At 41.9% G+C, this 18230-nt stretch overlaps 1 protein-coding gene across 1 annotated transcript in view; it reads right to left on the bottom strand.

Annotated features, from left to right (window-relative positions):
* Window positions 1-18230, bottom strand: part of LOC122807260 (plexin-A1-like) — a 2134283-nt gene that overhangs the window by 16284 nt on the left and 2099769 nt on the right. The window contains exons 30-31 of the mRNA XM_044078363.1: window positions 16044-16256; window positions 23-173 (exon numbers count right to left, since the gene is read on the bottom strand). Of these exons, the coding sequence (XP_043934298.1) occupies window positions 23-173; window positions 16044-16256 (364 nt within the window). The remainder of the gene's footprint in view (window positions 1-22; window positions 174-16043; window positions 16257-18230) is intronic.

Below are 18230 nucleotides of genomic sequence, written 5' to 3'. Positions count from 1 at the left end.
CTCAAACAACAAGTATACATACCTCATCCTTATACTTGGCAATGTAGGTGTAGAGTTCATGCAGTGCACTCATACTGTTGAACTGGCTCAGGTGCAACCGTGACTGCTCTGCTAGGTAGGCACTCATGTCCTGATCACTTATCGCTGGCATTTTTGCAATATCTGCATAATACCTGGAAAAAAGAAAGAAAAACAAATGCACCATAAAAGAGAAATCTGGTCTCATATTTTGACCCACCCACTTTTAGTTTATTTTTATGGCATTCACTTACTGCTGGAGATTTAGAGAGAACAAAAATAAAAAAAATAACTAATATATAAAACCTGCAGTATAACACAAACTACTTAAAATAAAACAATATGGTATAAATATGATGATTACATTTTCTTATCTGAGGAAAAGTGTGGACTCCCCAGATGTTCAAAAAACAAATCTAATGCACTCAAAAACTGAAATACGTTAGCTAAGCTAGTGATATATATATATATACACACACACACACACACACACACACACACGTGTGTGTGTGTGTGTGTGTGTGTGTGTGTGTGTGTGTGTGTGTGTGTGTGTGTGTGTGTGTGTGTGTGTGTGTGTGTAAAATGCATATAGATAATATAATTTAAACCACAAGGATAACTGGTACTTTATGAGGAACTAATTTTCTGGCAGAGACTCCTCGAAATTGTGAGACAATATGATAGAAACCTAACTGAATCTGTGTGCTGTACATGTGTGTGTTTGTGTGCTGAAGTTTGTCTGGTATAACAAGATATGCTAACATGGGAACACATGGATTCTGTCCTGCTACTACCTCTCTGCAAGTGTAATGCAACTCCGTTTCTGAAGACAGCCTTGGCTTGCACTACAGCTGCTCCTCATCCACATCAATACTGTCATTCACACTGTGCACATCATCTGCATGTGTAGTTTGCATCAGCTGCTTTCATGGTGTAGAGTAACACATTGCTTTTGCAACCATAATATACAGTGAATCTTTAACTCAACAGATGGCTTTTCCCTTGCACTGCTCTTCTCTATGGCTCTGAGCAGTGCAGCCCATTTGTCAGCCTCACTGCTGTCCTGTGACAAAAACAGCTAATATAAGCTTCCAAACCTAGTGGGACTTGATAAGTGAAAAGCTTTGAAAGTGCAATACGGATCAAAATGTAACTGTGCATGTTAATACCAAGACCAATGAGCAACCAATGCGTCTCTTGACACTATGTGAGGATTTATAAGACACGGAAATAAGAAACCACCAATAGACAGCTGAAGAGAGCACTCAACATGTGAGATCAAATGCAAATCAGAACAACAGTGACCACAATAAAATCAATGACATTTATTGGAAGACGTGAACAAGCTGTACATTAAAATGTATTACTTCTCAAAGACTAAAACAAGGAGGGTGGGAATACACCAGTGGTCATAATCTGCCAATGCCATTTAAAATGGGCCTTAAACTCAGGATGATAAGGAAAAGGAACTATTACCTTCTGGAACATTGCTTGCTCTCCTTTCAGACAATGTAAGTGTGCGTGTGTGTGTGTGTGTGTGCGCGCGTAGCATCACCTGTATAAACATATCACAGGTTTGCTTCTGCAAATAATTCTTTCTGACAGAGCGTGACGATCTGAGTTCACAAGGTCCATTGTCATACTCCTAATTAAAGGCTTCTTGTGGCCTGAAGCACAAAAAAAACTTTGCAGTCACAAAAATTCATCAACACTGGGACAAGCCACAGAAAAACTACAAGAGTAAAGACAGAGGACTGGAAAGTAGATCCGCAAACTGGGGTAATATTTCAGGAAAAAGAGCAGAGTAAAGAAAAGACACCAGCTTGTTAAAACTCTTTTCTCTCAAGTATGATCACTCCCGAAGCTGTTGTCGTAACACAGTAACAAAGTGCTCATTGCTATGGAAACTAGTATGTTAAGCTGTCAACAGTATTTTACTATTCCCATACACCAACACAGTGGTTAATAATATGAACAGATGGAACAACACAGAACTGTACATTCAAGTTCTCAAAAAGTTATCAGTTCTGTCAAAGAGCACATATATTTTATATATATATATATATATATATATATATATATATATATATATATATATATATATAAGGAAAATGTATTAAACACAATTGTGGCAAGTAAACGCAACCAACTGCAATACACTGTAAAAATGTCAGATATACCAAACACTAAATAAACAAATGAAAAAATGAACACTAAAAGCCATTCAGTATCTACGTGCCTGGCACCTGGTGTCTCAGCCACATACAACTCTGAATAACAATATCTCCTCTATAAACTGTAGCCATAAGCGCTGATAAAGTGAAGACTGTAAAGATCTTTTTTAACTTTATTAAAAGTAAAAAGCTAAAATTCACGTGACCAAGATATAATTTTCTTCAAGTGCACAAGAAATTTCTATTACTTATCAGAATGAATTCTAAGCAACAAGTATATGTTAACGGCATAGCCCTCAACTATCCAGACTTCACAGAAAGTCTAGATTTTTGCCTCATATTTATGGTCTTTTTGTCACAAAATTTGTGGTTTTCTTACAAATTACTGAGAATTGACTGAAGTCACTACATAATGACGCACATTTGAATTTCAGACTGTCCTTCAGAAAATGCATGGTAACACAAATCCTGTTATTCTAGCAACTTTTTTAAGTTTATAGGAGCAATATCTAAAATCTATCCTTGTTTTTGGGCCTTGGTCCCACCATTATTTTAGGCTTTGTCCAGATTTCTTGTCCTAAGAGGTTGAGAGGTATGGTTAATGATGATCTTTAAGACAGCAGTACAATTACACTTTGATCTACAGCAGGCTCTGTGTGGCAAACCAGTGGTGATTCAAATGTACAGCAGACACTAGCATCAGATAACTTATAAGGAAAAAGGAGGCACTTCTGCTGTGTACACCTTTCATATACAATTCAGAACAAAGTATAAAGCATGTGTCAGTCTGACAGTTCATTTGTCAGCTGTGTGATACTTCTGCAACACAAGAGAGTAATTTCAACAGGTACCAAAAATAATAATGCAGGCTCTGCCCGAATGCAGACACAGTTCTTAGGCCTGCGAGTGACACTTATGCCTAACAGCACATGAGCAACACTTCCAAAATGTAACTTGCGTTAAAAATAAACTGCCAACATGATAGGTTAAGTACCATTCAGAGAAAGTGGCACATGATAATAAATTTGTTCAGTATCCATGGAACTCTCCAGAAAAAAAAATCTGCAATAACTGTATTAACAAAATGTGCATCTTGAAGTGAGAAAGTACAGTTGTGTACACCTACCATAAATGTAGATGTTCGAGTGTATTCACTGTTGCAGTCATTACATTTGGGTAATCCTGCTGGCAGGTTGCCCTCAGTCGGCCTGAATTCCAAAGTCTTGGGTCCTGCGTCGGCTGCTGTCGCCCCTTCCCTGACATCAGGTCGTCAGGGGTATAAAAGAAGCAGCCAACGCCATTTTCTTCAGTTTTTCTTGCCCCAGATGTCAGGTGCCCCCTAAAAGGGTAGCCAAAATTTATATATATAAAAATTCATACACCAATATAAACTTTACCTTCATCTACAAGCAAATACACCACATAAGTTGTATAAATCAGAGAAGGACAGAAAAAGTCCCAGTAGAAAAAAGGGGGATGGCAGGTGGGTAAACCTGGACTGCAACAGTGAATACACTCAAACATCTACATTTATAGTAAGTGTACACAACTGTACTATATTCTTCGTGTTTCACTGTTGCAGTCATTACATTTGGGTAGAGTCCCAAAGCTGTGGTTGGGAAGCTGGAGCTAAACAGCATTAGGAGCGGCTATGAGGCCCTGCAGAACTGCAGTGGCAAAGCCTGCCTTGGATTTAGAGTAGAGTGGCAGAAGATGATAATGCTTTGTAAAAGTGTGCACTGAACTCCAAGTAGCAGCCTCCAATATGTCTTTGGTTGGTACTCCCCTGAGAAAGGCTGTTGAAGTGGCTGCAGTTCTGGTGGAATGTGGCCTAATGCCCACAGGCACTGGTTTGCCATGGTGTAAATAGCAGAACGTATGCAGTGGCCTATCCACTTTGAAATAGTCTGCTTTGAGATAGCCTTTCCTTGTGATCCTACAGCATATGTCACTAGCAATTGCTCTGTCTTCCTGAAAACTTTGGTTCTGTCCAAGTAGAATCTAAGTTGTCTGTGTACGTCCAAAGAATGCAGAATCCCCCCCCCCCTCCCCCGTTCTGTGGATTTGGATAAAAAGTTGGCAGATGAATAGTTTGGTTAAGAGCCACACTGGACACCACCTTAGGCATAAATGTTGGGTTTGTCCTCAGAGAGACCATGTCTGGATAAAACGTGATAAAAGGTTCCACAGCCATGAGTGCCTGTAGCTCTGAAACCCGTCTTGCAGAAGTTATTGCTAGGAGCAGAGCTGTTTTCCAAGCTAAAAACTTTATCAGCAGTAGCAGCTGGCTCAAAAGGAGGCAGGGTGAGTTTTTCCAAGACATAGTTGAGGTCCCATGCAGGCATTGGTATTCTCCTTGGAGGCCTTACGTTTTTGGCTCCTCTGAGGTACTGCTTTAATAAAGGATGAGAAAAGATTAGTGGCTCTGTATTGTAATGAGCTGAAATGGCAGAGGCATGAAATTTAATTGATGAAAAAAAATAGGCCTTTGTCCAGCATCTCAGTTAAGTACTGCAAAATCTGAGGAATATTTGGTACAGCTGTATCAGTTCCTTGTGCCTGGTTCCAAGCACAGAATCTCTTCCATTTTCCAGCATAAGACTTTCTAGTACTAGGCCTTCTGGCTTCCATCACAGCTTTACTGAGAGGTGTGTTTTGTAGGACTACATTATCCGCCATGCTGCCAGGTTTGAAGTACTGAGTTGGCTGTGCAAGATCCGATTGTTTTGCTGGGACAGTAGATGAGGTATTTGAGGTAAGGTCCAAGATGGGCCTTGAGACAAGTTCCTTAGGACTGGATACCAGTACTGGCGGCACCAGTCTGGGGCAATCAGTATCATCTTTGGCTTCTCCTGTCTGACCTTTAGAAGTACCTTGGGGAGGACAGGCAGTGGAGGAAAGGCATATACTGATAGGTATTTCCAGCTGAAAGATAGGGCGTCCACTCTCAATGCTTGTCTGTGATAAGTCCTTGTGCAGAATCTTTTTAGTTGGTAGTTGTGAGGGGAGGCAAATAGATCTATATGTCCGGGCATCCCCATTTCCTTGTTATCATGCTAAAGACGTGTGGATCCAGCTGCCACTCGTGGGGATCCATGAGGTTTCTGCTTAGTTCATCTGCCAGAGTGCTTTCCTTTCCTGGCAGGAATTGTGCCTGCAGATGCACTTGGTAAGTCAATGCTGTGTCCCACAAAGTCATGATTAGTCTGCAAAGGGGGTAAGAATGTGTGCCCCCCTGCTTGTTTATATACCTCATGACCGTGGTGTTGTCTGTCTTTATCAGTAGTTGAGCCGGATGAAGTAGGTCCTTGAAGGCTGTCTGGGCATTTTGAACAGCTAGCATCTCCTTTTGATTGATATGTAGATGCATTTGGTTTGAGGACCATGTGCCCTGAATGCATCTTCCTGCCATGTGGGCCCCCCAGGCATAATCTGAAGCATCCGTTGTTAGTGTCTGCCTGGCTGGGGATAATGTGAATGGCTGTCCCTTGTTCTGGCGACAAGCCTTCGCCCACCATTGAAACTCCTGTTGCAGGCAGGGAATGAGAGTAATCATTGTTTCCAGGCTGTGGCAATGTTGAGTCCAAACACTTTTTAGGTACCATTGAAGTTTCCTCATATGCAGTCTTGCATATGGAATTAGTAGGATGCAGGATACCATGAAGCCCAAAGCCTGCAGAATTTTTCTTGCAGACAACTGGGCCTTTGTTGCCAACATTTTGAAATAGGTAGTCAGTTGCCTATGTTTGTCTGGCGTGAGATAAGCCATCTGGGCAGTTGTATTTAAGCTTGCACCCAGGAATATTATCTCTTGTGAGGGTACTAGTTTTGATTTATTTTCGTTGACTGTGTACCCTAGGCATGTTAGATGTCTTTTCACAAACTCCAGATACTGTAGAAGAATTGCCTTGTTCTCTGCTTGAATTAGGCAGTCGTCCAAATAAGGATATATTTGTATTCCTCTTTGTCTGCAGTATGCAATTACTGGGGCCAGGCACTTTGTGAAGACCCTGGGCACAGTAGATAAGCCAAAGGGCAGTGCAGAGAATTGGTAATGCATTGAGCCAGCATTGAATCGGAGGTATCTTCTGCATGATTGTCTGATTGGGGCATGCAGGTATGCCTCTTTTAGGTCTAAAGTCACAAGCCAAGCATTCTTGCCCAGCATGGGCAGAAGCTGCTGCAAAGTCAATATTTTGAATTTTGGTATATCCAGGAATGTGTTCAGAATAGATAGGTCCAGTATTGGTCTCCAGGCCTTGTCATTTCTGGGTACCAAGAGCAGTCTTGAGTAAAATCCTTATTCCTGCTCTAGCTCTGGTACTTGTTGAATGGCCCTCATTGTCCATGAGGGATGAGACTTGTTTTTGCGCCTCTGCCCATTGATTTTTTGGGAGATTTGGCCAGTCATTTGCCTTTGGCAGGGTATGGAAATGGAACTTGTAACACTATATTTAGAACCCACTTGTCCTGTGTTATAATGTGCCAATTTTGAGAAAAAAGTGCTAATTTTCACCCTAAGGTTGCTGCCAGGGCATAAGTGCTTGGTGCCAGCAGGGGGAAGTCATTGGGACTGTTTCCTGTATGGTTGTAATTTGTCTTCTCCAACTTTGGAGGTAGAAGCACCCCATTCCTTTGACCTACATGAACCTTGCACCTGGGATCTGCCTCTAGGGCATCTGGATCTGCCCCTTTGAGGTCTGTCTGACACAGGAAAGGACCAATTATTTGTAGGCCAGTGTCTACTAAACCTAGGTGGCTGCATCTGTAAAAAATCTTTGACAGTTTGCATAGATTTAGGTTTGTCCTCTGCCTTAACATCAAACAAAGTATCATGCTGTAAAGGTGCATCTAACAATTTAACCTTAACATGATCAGGCAGATTTTGTTCCTTTAACCAGGCATGCCTCCTAATTACAGAACCCGTAACTGCGGCCCTGCAGGAGGCCTCCAAAGAATCAAAACCACATTGCAAAGTATGCTTTCCAACTTGTTCAGCTGCATGCAATAAATCCTGCATTTCCTTGTTTTCTGCACATTCAGAGTTTAACATTTTCTGTTTAATCAATACCATGACATGTTGCTGATATTTGAGCATGTGAAACTGACAGTGTAAGGCCCTTATAGCCAAGGTAGCAGATGTGTAAACCTTTTTTCCTCATCTATCCAGTGTCTTAGAATCCCTGTCAGAGGGGGCACGGTTTTTTGCAGCGGAAGTCTTCAACTCCTTTGGGACCCTGTGAAATAGTTTCTGGGTCAGCAGCAGGGTTTTTAAAAAGGAATTTATGAGAGTCAGGAACCCTGTAATACCTGTCAGGCTTAACAGGAGCTGGAGGTAAGGAGTCAGGGGTCAGACTAGACACCGAAAACACATCATCTACAATGTCAGGTGGAATGGCTAGAGGCCTGTGTTGAGGAAGTAAAAGGAAATCCCTGAACCTCTTTTTAGATTCTGAAAAATCTTGGCTCTCCCAGTGGAAATGCTCCCTCATGGTATGCAAGGTTTCCCCAAAAGAAACTGTGGTGGCAGGACAGGTAGCTTACATCCTTCTAAGTTGGGAACTGCTGATTGAGGGCTCAGTGTCTGTTATTCTAAAAGTGTAATAGTTCTGGTTTAAGCACTTGGGCTTCAGGCCAGTTATTTTACATTAAGAAGGTTTGTGGTCTGCACTCTTGTGGGAGGAGAGGCTGGACTCTGCCCTTCTGAGCTGGGAATATCTTGTTAAAGGCTTATAGTGCCTGCATACTTGAACTGTTTCTTACTAAAATTGGTACACCTTGTTTGCTGTAGCATAGACAACATCCAGGCCTGCTGAATCTAGCTTTGTTTGTATGCTTGTTGTTTGTTTGCTTGTTATTTCCCTGAAATGCTAATTCCACCTAAAATACAGCTTTTCAGCACTTCTGTGGATCCCTAGTGATATCTGCATTGCTTACTGTACTTATTTCCTTGTTTCACTTGAAAGAAAGTTACTGTTTGTCGTTTTTGCATTTAAGTTACCTGTAACACATTGCATTTAAGTTACCTGGCACTTGCTCACTAAAGAAATTATATAAGTCATCACTAAAAAATTAAAAGCACTACACCCTCACAAACTCCCCTTGAGTACCTTGTTCCCCATTGGCCTTTTTTTCAATTATAAAGGAATTCCCAATACTATTCTAGAATGTCCAAAGGTCAGTTGTCAATCTCCTCTCCGGTCCAGCTGGTGAATTTGGGAATCTTGAGGCAATGTTACAACTGCCTCATGTACACATACAACCCTCTCCTCCTCCCAACAAATTCCAACACATGTGAGAGATGCAACCATATAGCTAAACTGGAGGCTAAGCTCTCTCAACTTAGTATTGGCGTAACCAGTCAGGAGGAGAAGGAAACCACACTCACTACAATTCCAGTCTCACATAGACCTACCACGACAGCAAACTAAACACATAAACACACAAAAACATACTTGGAGGCTCTAAATAAAAATTTGCCTAAGCAGCAGAGACCTCCAAAGCAGACACCCAAGCAACCGCTACCCCAAAACAAAACACGTGCAACACATAGCTCACAAAGTCAGTGTGCCGAACAGTCACAGCCCTTAAGGCTAAACAACACACCTGATACACTTGTAATGGGTGACTATCGTCAGGCACACTGACGTCCCGCTCACCAGGCTGAACAAGGAGAAGGTCATGGTGAGCTGCCTGTCAGGCGCTAGGATCCGCCACATAACACAAGCACTCAGGTCACTCCAAGGCAAGTACAAATATGACTCAGTCATTGTCCATGCTGGTGTGAATGACCTGAGATGCACCTCCCTGGACTACATGAAAAGAGACAGAGGAGTTCTCTGAGCATGTAGCCCAGGCTGGTATGACCCTGACCTTGAGTAGCTTCTTACCCTCACCAAGAATGATGCCACAATATGAAGACAAGATGATCAATTTCAACAATTGGCTTAAGTATTGGTGTCATTCAAAGGGGATCCAATGCCTGTCAGCCTGGGATGACATGCTCGACAAGCCACGATGCTTCGCTAGGGACGGCTTGCACCTATCACCCCTGGGCTTTCGGATATTGGCAAAGGCTCTTGCTACCCCCATAGTGCCTTTTTTAGGCAAGGCTCAAAAGACAAACCCACCTCCATAGGTATCACAAGGGATAAGAAACTAAGAGTAGTGCTACTCAACGCCAGAAGTCTAAACCTCAAGATGCATGCACTCAAAACTCTTCTTAGCATGGACAACATCGATATCTGTGCAGTAACAGAAACCTGGTTCAAGGCTCCAGAGAGCACCCCAGCACTACCAGGTTATACCTCATACCATGCTTTTCAGCCCCAAAACTTGGACCGAACCACAAAAGGAGGGGGAGTATCAATATTCGTCAAAGATACCCACACCTCCAGGTTGGTGGCACAGCACAAAGCATCAGAGACTATCCATGTGCAACTAACAGTGGGTAAAACTGCCTTCCAGTTTATAGGCAGCTACAGACCACCCTCCCAAACCCAGGAACCCCACTCGGCCTTCCTGAGAACACTGGAAAATATGTAGGTCTCTCCAAACACCATTATACTGGGTGACTTCAACTACCCAAACATAGACTGGGAGCATTACTCTAGCTCCAACACCCTAGCCCAAAGGTTCCTAGAATTTATAAACTCAAATGCTATGGAACAACTTGTTACCACTCTCACAAGAGGGGGAAACATACTGGACTTGATCATCACCAACATGGGGACTCTATGCTCCAGACCAGAAGTGCATCCCTCACTGGTAAGAACAGACCATAAACTAATCTCACTGGATATTCACATCCCGACCCCACCCCCTGCCCAGAAAACCACAGTGAAAAACTTCTCTAAAGCAAATTTCACACTCCTCAAAACTGAGGTGGAATCCTTCAAAGCCCCCGAGCCTGTGGAAAATACGGCCCAGACCGCAGAATCCTTTATAAACGCATTCTATGAACACCTTCGGGAATGCATGGATCATGCAATCCCAAATAAAACCAAGACCTAATCCTCCAAAGGCAGACGTCCTGTCTGGTGGAACCCAGCCATAAACAAACTATACAATAGAAGGAGGAAGCTACTACATGATGGAGCAAAATCCCAAAAAGGGAAGGCATCTCTGATCAGTATTAGCAAATAACTACGGGCACTCATAAAATCGTCTAAGGCCAGCTTCGAGAGAAAAATTGCACAGGACACCAAAGATAATCACAAGGCTTTCTTTAGTTATGTTAGGAACCTGGGTGGGAATTCCCAGATATGCTCAGAATTAGTCCAAAATGACAAAAAATACACTGAACCCACAGACATTGCCAACATCCTAGCTGACAGGTTCAGCGCAAACTTCTCCCCCCCCCCCCACCAAAAGGGCAAATATCTATCCCAGCACAGTGCTGCCCCCCTGACATCTCAGATGCTCAGGTAAGAGCTGCCCTCTCCAAAGCAAAAAACACAGCATCAATGGGACCAGACGGTGTCCCGGGCTGCGTCCTACATGAACTCCAAGAAGAGCTAAACCCAAACATAAAACTACTGTTCAATCTCAGCCTTACTACAGGTTACGTACCCAAAGAGTGGCGTACAGCAACAGTGGTCCCCCTCCACAAAGGTGGTGCCTCAACGGATCCTGGAAACTATCGCCCCACAAGCCTGACTAGCTTGGTCTGCAAAGCTATGGAAAGGATCATCATGGACCTCATAAATAAAGATATTGGGTACCTACAGACACTGGGTCCTACCCAGTTCGGCTTTGTTAAGGGCAGATCCTGCCTCTTAAACCTGGTTGACGTCTTTGAAACATTCACCAAGGCCATTGACGAGGGGAAGGTGGTCCACACAGCCTACCTGGACCTCGCAAAAGCCTTCGATACAATACCCCACTCGGGCATTATAGATAAGCTCACCAGCTTAAATATAAACCCCTATGTCACTAGATAGGTTGCAAACTGGCTCAAGGACAGAACCCACATGGTTAGAATTGCTGGAGCTATGTCAGACTCCAAACCAGTTACAAGTGGCATCCCACAAGGCTCAGTCCTGGGACCGCTCTTGTTCGGTATATATTTCTCGGACGTACAGGCCAACATGGAAGGACTGTGGCTGACCAAGTTCGCAGATGACTGCAAACTAGGCGCCATAATCGACTCCCCAGCCGACACAAGCATCCTCCAAAAGGGCCTCATAGAAATAGACAACTGGTGCCAGAGCCATGGCCTCAAGCTAAATGCCAAAAAGTGTATAGTCATCCCCTTTGGCAAAAACAAAGTGCCCACAAATTACCACATAGGTGGTAATCCATTAAGTACAGAAGAAGTAATTAGGGACCTGGGGACCCAAGTTGATAGCAATCTCTCATTTGACAACCACATGGCCAAAGTGGTTAGAAAAACATTTTATATAGCCCACCTAATCATGAAGGGATTCACATATAGATCAGGGGACGTCATCGTGCCTCTTTACTCATCCCTCATCAGGCCCATAATTGAGTACAATGCCCCTTTTGGGATGTACCTTACCAGACACCTGCAGCAACTGGAAAGACCCCAAAAGTACCTCACCAAGAGGATCAAAGGGCTCAAACAGATGCCATATGCTGCCCGGTTAAAGAAACTCCAGCTCTACTCAGTGGCATACCGCCTGCTCAGAGGCGATCTGTGCCTGACGTACAAAGCCATGTCCAACCTGGAATTAATGGACATGCTGCACCTCAGAAAATCCAAATCCCATCGAGCTACGCGCTCGAGAGACTTGAACCTCAGCACTGAAATAAATAGGACATGCTGGAGGGACAGATTCATAACCCAGAGGCTCCCTTCACTCTGGAATAAAATCCCAGTCCAGGTTAGGCAGAGTCGCTCATTGACTCTCTTCAAGAGGAATCTTGACGAGTGGATGGGAGATCGTAGGTTTACTCCGGGTATCACTTCTGTTTCACTGTTAGACAGAGGCACAGTATACTAACCTCGAAAAAGGGCATAGCAAAATTAATTTAAAATGGGTGGCGAAAGCCAAACACACACTGGCTACGCTTATAAATGCTCTAGGGCAGATAGCCTAGTATGAACCTATGAACCTAATAGTCCTCTGGAGGAGAAGCTGAAGGTATAGATTTTTCAGCATCAGAATCCTCATAGGGGGAAGAGAATATTCCTGATCAGAAGAAATAGAAACCTGATATGAAGATTCAGTCAGTCTCTTGCCTAGGCCTCTTATCAGGAGGGGGATGTGAACCCCTGATCAAGGTAATCAAGTCTTCGGCCATTTTGAGCGTCTGTTTTTAGGCATAGAGGCCTGTCCACGTGGCTCTTGAGTTTGTTTCTTTGCTTTAGAAGGTGCTTTAGTCTTTGCCTTTGAAGCTGAAGTCAGTTTAACGTAAAGATGTTTAGGTCTGAATTCACCCTCAGAAGCCGGTGCCTGCTCAGTGGCTCCAGACCCATCTGAGGAAATAGTGTCCGAGGCTCCAATACCTTGAGTTTCCAGCAGCACAGCAGACTCCACGTGGGAGTCGGTAGCAGCCTGTGACTCTAAAGTAGCGGGCTTCAGCGGCTGCGAAAGCGCCTCACTGAGAACCGGCGACCGGCTTAGGAGAAGCTTTGTCGTCGGTTTTGGACCTCGGTTGTTTATCTCTCTCCTTTTCCTTGTGTTTTTTTGTGAACTCTGGTAGTCGGACGGCTATCCAACGACATTTCTGGATAATTAAACCGGCGTCCAAAATAGTTTAAAGCAAAATCATACCGATGCTTAACAGTGCGTTGGTTAAATCTAGCACAAAACCAACAACCAGAAACGTTGTGATCAGGGCCTAGGCAAGGAATGCAGTAAGAATGAAAGTCCTTATGAGGTATTTGCTTTCCACAAAAATGCAATTATTATCTTTTTCTGACATCGGTCTGGAGCAAGAAAAAAGTTTCCCCAATGGGGTACTTAGCTTTATTGAAGACTTCGGGTCTGAAACTCAAACATGAAAATCTCAGGAGTCTGCCGAACGGCACTTGCGAACTGCTTCTGCTTCGTGCAGTGCGAGGCAAGACTTAAAATGGCGTCGGCTGCTTATTTTATACCCCTGACGACCTGACGCCAGGGAAAGGGGCGACAGCAGCCAACGCAGCATCCAAGACTTTGGAATTCAGGCCGACTGAGGGCAACCTGCCAGCAGGATTACCCAAATGTAATGACTGCAACAGTGAAACACGAAGAACATCCACTACTTCCATGCACTAGAAAATCCAGAACTTTGGTCAAAGTCTAAGAGAAATTACAGAACATTAAAAGCTCATGATGTAATATTCTGGTACAGGAAGGATACAGCTAACTTACCAAATGCAATAATACACAAGACAGAGTAACTGTGTACCACACAGCAGACAGCACTACAGGACACTGTCTTATCTCAAATTAATATGCTTAAGAGCACTAAAGACTTTCAGAAGAAATAAAAATCTGCTTGCAATTAAGACAGCATCTAGATTGAAACCATGGCTTTATTAATCTGCTGACAACATGTGCAAAATTTCTCCACCAGCAGCAGTAAAATGTTTTTATAAGGGCAGAGACCACTCTTCATAATGTGTGGTAACTGGAGAGCAGTAACCCAAATATTTAAAGAGCTATGCTTCTCTCTCTCTATTTGCAATGATTATGTAGTTTTGTGTGTCTAATTTCAGATTTCAAGAAAGACTAGATCTGAATGACAACCCCCATCCCCATGGGGACTGTAATATCCCAGGAATAATGAGATCAGATGGAAACCTTCAAAGTATCATGGTTTTCCCCAATTTTGTGCATGTGTTACGAGAGAGACTACTGCATAAGGTTCATTATGGTAAAACAGGCTGTACTGCATTTTCCTTTGTTTGTAAAGACACGTGAGAACAAGGCAAGGATCCTTAACATAAAAGTCCGTCTCCTATCTAGTTGTGATAATGAAGGACTTGGAATGCATTTAAATTGCAGGTGGCTGCAGCTTTATAAGAACTGTATGTAACCACAAAGATGGCTTTAATTTCCAGTAAATCAGCTAAAGGACTCCGTGATCTGAAAAACAAATGTACTCTTTTTTTTTTTTTTACCTGACCTAATACTCCATGCAGTTTAAATGCTTAGGTAGCACTGCAAAGACTTGTGCTTGTTTTTCTTTTCTTCTATTGAAAATGACTATAAAGTTCAAACATACAGCTGCAATTCTGGCTCTTAGCTAGGCCTTCTCTTTCCAACACTGCATGCAGTGACCCAGAAAGAAAAGACTATAATGATCTATCCACTCAAACAGACTCATCTTCCCATTGAATTACAAGAGTAATACTTGGAATTACTGCTCACTTTCATAATCTCTCACACTGTTTTTCAATGACATACACTGCAGTTGTTTTGTCATGTTTTAAGTATAATAATATAAGCTCTTGGATTTTTTTTTCAGCTATAATACACTTAAATAAGACGTTTTGTAAAGTTAAGGATCAGCTGCCGGGACTCCTTTGCACCCACTCTCTTTCTGTCGGTTATATCAGGATTCCTTGACTTTTAAGCCTCACAACAACTAAATAATCCCAAAAGATTCAACAGGTTAAAGGCTCCTGCGGAAAAGAAAAATAACCGCTGTTAAAGGCTCCTGCGGAAAAGAAAAATAACCACTGTTAAAGAAGTAAACAGTAAAAGATATGTGAAACCCCAGGCATTTAACAGGTTTATAACACCTCTGGGTCTTTCCTGGGTTAGAAACCTTAAAATGTGATGGCTGACATGATAACATAAGAACTAAAGAAACATTTTTTTTTTGTTTGAGCACTCTTCTCATCATCCAATGGCCTTCCTTCATAGTGTCCCACGCCTGTGCCAGGTCTACCAGCTTCTCCATATCCCCTGAACTAATGCCAATACAGCTAAGGCTGGTCATGAAGGTAAAGGTGTCCTGTAGGTTTTGGCCAGCGCCATCAGCCCTGTTTTTTTTTTGTTTTAAATTTTGGCTTACCCCATTATTCGCCTGCTTTCCGACTACAAGCTTTGTTTTTAAGTCTGAGGGCAGACCTGCACTGTGGGAGTGCTACATATTACCTCACCTCCTTAGCAACTCAGCCAGACCCACCATTTTTCCACCTTTGGGCAATGCCCACAACACGACATCCCCTGCATCCAGCAGAGATTACCACGAGGAGTGTCCACCTAACTACATGCCCATCTGTCCCCTATCTCTAACATCAACTGCCTGATCTGGTAATCAAACTTGGGTCGGCTAAGCTGTAATCAGGGATTTATCCCTCTATGTCACAGGTGTGGCTAGGGAAACAAACTTCTAATGAAAATATCACTAGATTTCATCCAAGTGAGGTGATGAACAGCACGCAAGTTGTGCTTTGTTTATATGCGACAGTACCAGGATCACATTTTAAAGAAAAGACAAGATAGAAAGAGAAAATGTGTTTATAGAGTGTAGCTGTCCTTTAACGACGCAACCACGCAATATTATTCACTATATGGAACTGAATCAGTAGATCCTTTCACTAAGGACAATCTAATTTTGAACCACTCTACAAAAACTCATGATGTATATGTTGCAGAAATTTCTCTTCTCTTTCATGAACATATGAGGCATGCATAACAGTCTTTTGACCAGTACATATTCTAAATTAGAAATATTCAGGTGCTGAGTGACTGATACAATATATGAATATATTTTCTATGTTAACACTTAACAGTGGTTTAATTAAAAAAAAAAAAAAAAAAAAACTAACGGCTGCTTATAACCAGACATGGTTTTGACCACAACAAAGGTCTCATACTAAAACTGCTGCCAAAGTAGTCAATGGCATTACGTAGAAAACAAAGACAGAAAGGTTTTTAACATACTCACCTCTCAACCCAACTCTTGTAGTTGGGAATGTCTTTTGCGTAGAGTAGTTTGTTGGACGGTGAGTCCTTACCCAGTTTGTGTTCTGATGTTGAGCAAGAGTCCATAAATGTCTGCGCCACCACAGATAAACAGGCATCAGTTATACTGTTTTTGTGAATATCAAACACAAACTGGGGGTTCTTGATCACATTCACCCAGAAACGCAGAGGTAGACTGAAAATAAAATTTAAAAAGTGAGACTTCTGCATAATAAATTAATTACCACTCTGGGCGATGCTTTCATATTTTTATACAGTCCGCATGTTAACAATACTCCAAAACATATCTGATTTACTTAATTTCTGCACTATCAGCTTTGAACAAACTCCACTGATGGTCTAAGATCTGGGAACAACTTTATGTCATGGTAATGTCACCAGAAATGGCGGCATTTCTGCAGACGTTAACCATTCCAGAATAGTATCATCGGCTCTTGAGCTCAGATAACACTGTTACAGAAAAGCTGGATATGCAAAAGCCTGCATGAACACAACACATGCATGCTGTATATGTACTGAAGAAAAGGAAGTAATGTGGACAACTTCAGAATAAGCATATTAACTTGTCTTACATAGTAACACTGAAATTGAAAATGACATGTCTTCAAGTAGAAAGTCTCTTTTTATGACATGACTCAACATCTTGACTGTCACAACTCCAAAGGTCAATCAGACAAAACACTAGAAATAGCTACAAAAAACAGACAAAACACTTTATATGAAGGAAGAAAGCTGTAACACAACTCTCAAAAGAAAAATAGAGTTAAACAGACACACATACATACATAAAACTGAACTGTGACACTATTTGTTCTTTCTCAACAACACAATGCTTTCAAACTGCATTCTCTGGAAGCATACAATTCTCAGCAAAAGATTTTGCTCTCTCTAATTTCTACCTACTGAAATCACAAGTGCTAACATTTTGCTACATTACAGTTAAAGTGAACAACTACGGATGGGCAGTCAGCTGAATACCCATTACCTTTTGTTTCACTGCATTCAAAAATGCAAATGGCATTTGTGTGCAACAGCAGCACTCCAGGCTCCGCTCCCTAACAATGCTGTGTATGCAGCCATGTCTTCCCAGATGCTTTTTAATGCTTCTGGCCAACCAGAGCCTAAAGAGTAAGCAGTGCTGGAAAACTAAACTTATCAATGGGAGAGAGAATGCTACAGTCAAAAGTAGACGGGCCTTGTTAGCCACAAATCAGTGTCAGACTTATCCACATGAACAACAGCTAGGTTTCTCCCTCACCTAGGGACCCTTCATGCTCTGAAACAATGAAACCATGTGCTCAACATCAGAAGACTTCTACTTCCTTATGCCCTACTATGCAAAGCAGCACAGTACTTTCGCCAGCCAGCACCTTATGGGTTATTTAATTTTATTTATTTATTTCACATTTGTTGACCGGGCAAGTCTAACTGGATACATGTCCATTTTCAGTAGAGGCCCGGGGAGAAAAGCTCCAAGCAGCAATAATGACAACAATGCAGTAAAATTAAAATTAAAATTGGTACAATGTTTACATTAAAAGATATGGTTAAGCAGAGTTATTTAGAAACATTTAGGCTAGAATAAAATACAATGACTAGAAACAAAAAAACAGAAAAAAAAATGCAGTTATGCTACAGTTTCCTCTGCCTGATGGTAACAAACTACTTTTCCTGGCCTAAACCCCATGCATCAAGTCTGTTTCAAATCTAGCGAATATCTGCCTTGCAAGCCATAATTCTGTCATGGTGCAAAAAAGCCACAACAATTACATTTTGGATGCAAATATCCTGGAAAAGAGAAAATGAACAACTTGTGTGTGTGACACACACACAGACACACACACACACACACGCACACATCTATAACCTATTTTATATATATATATATATATATATATATATATATATATATATATATATATATATATATATATATATATATACACACACACATACATATACACACACACACATATAAGTATATGTAAGTTAATTGATGACACAAAACATTGCAGCACAGATTATTGTCAAAAACAAAAACAAAAACAAAAAAAAAAAAAAAACACAACCAAAATGTCGACAGTGAAACATACATGCTCCAAGACAAATCTTTGGAGCATGCAAAGCAAGAAAACAATGTTTTTTTACC

This window comes from Protopterus annectens, chromosome 7.part0, assembly GCF_019279795.1.
Source record: "Protopterus annectens isolate FY-2018-M chromosome 7.part0, PAN1.0, whole genome shotgun sequence".
Lineage (NCBI taxonomy): Eukaryota > Metazoa > Chordata > Ceratodontiformes > Protopteridae > Protopterus > Protopterus annectens.
Note: the sequence above shows the minus strand (reverse complement) of the source record. Positions and strands in the feature narration are given on the sequence as shown.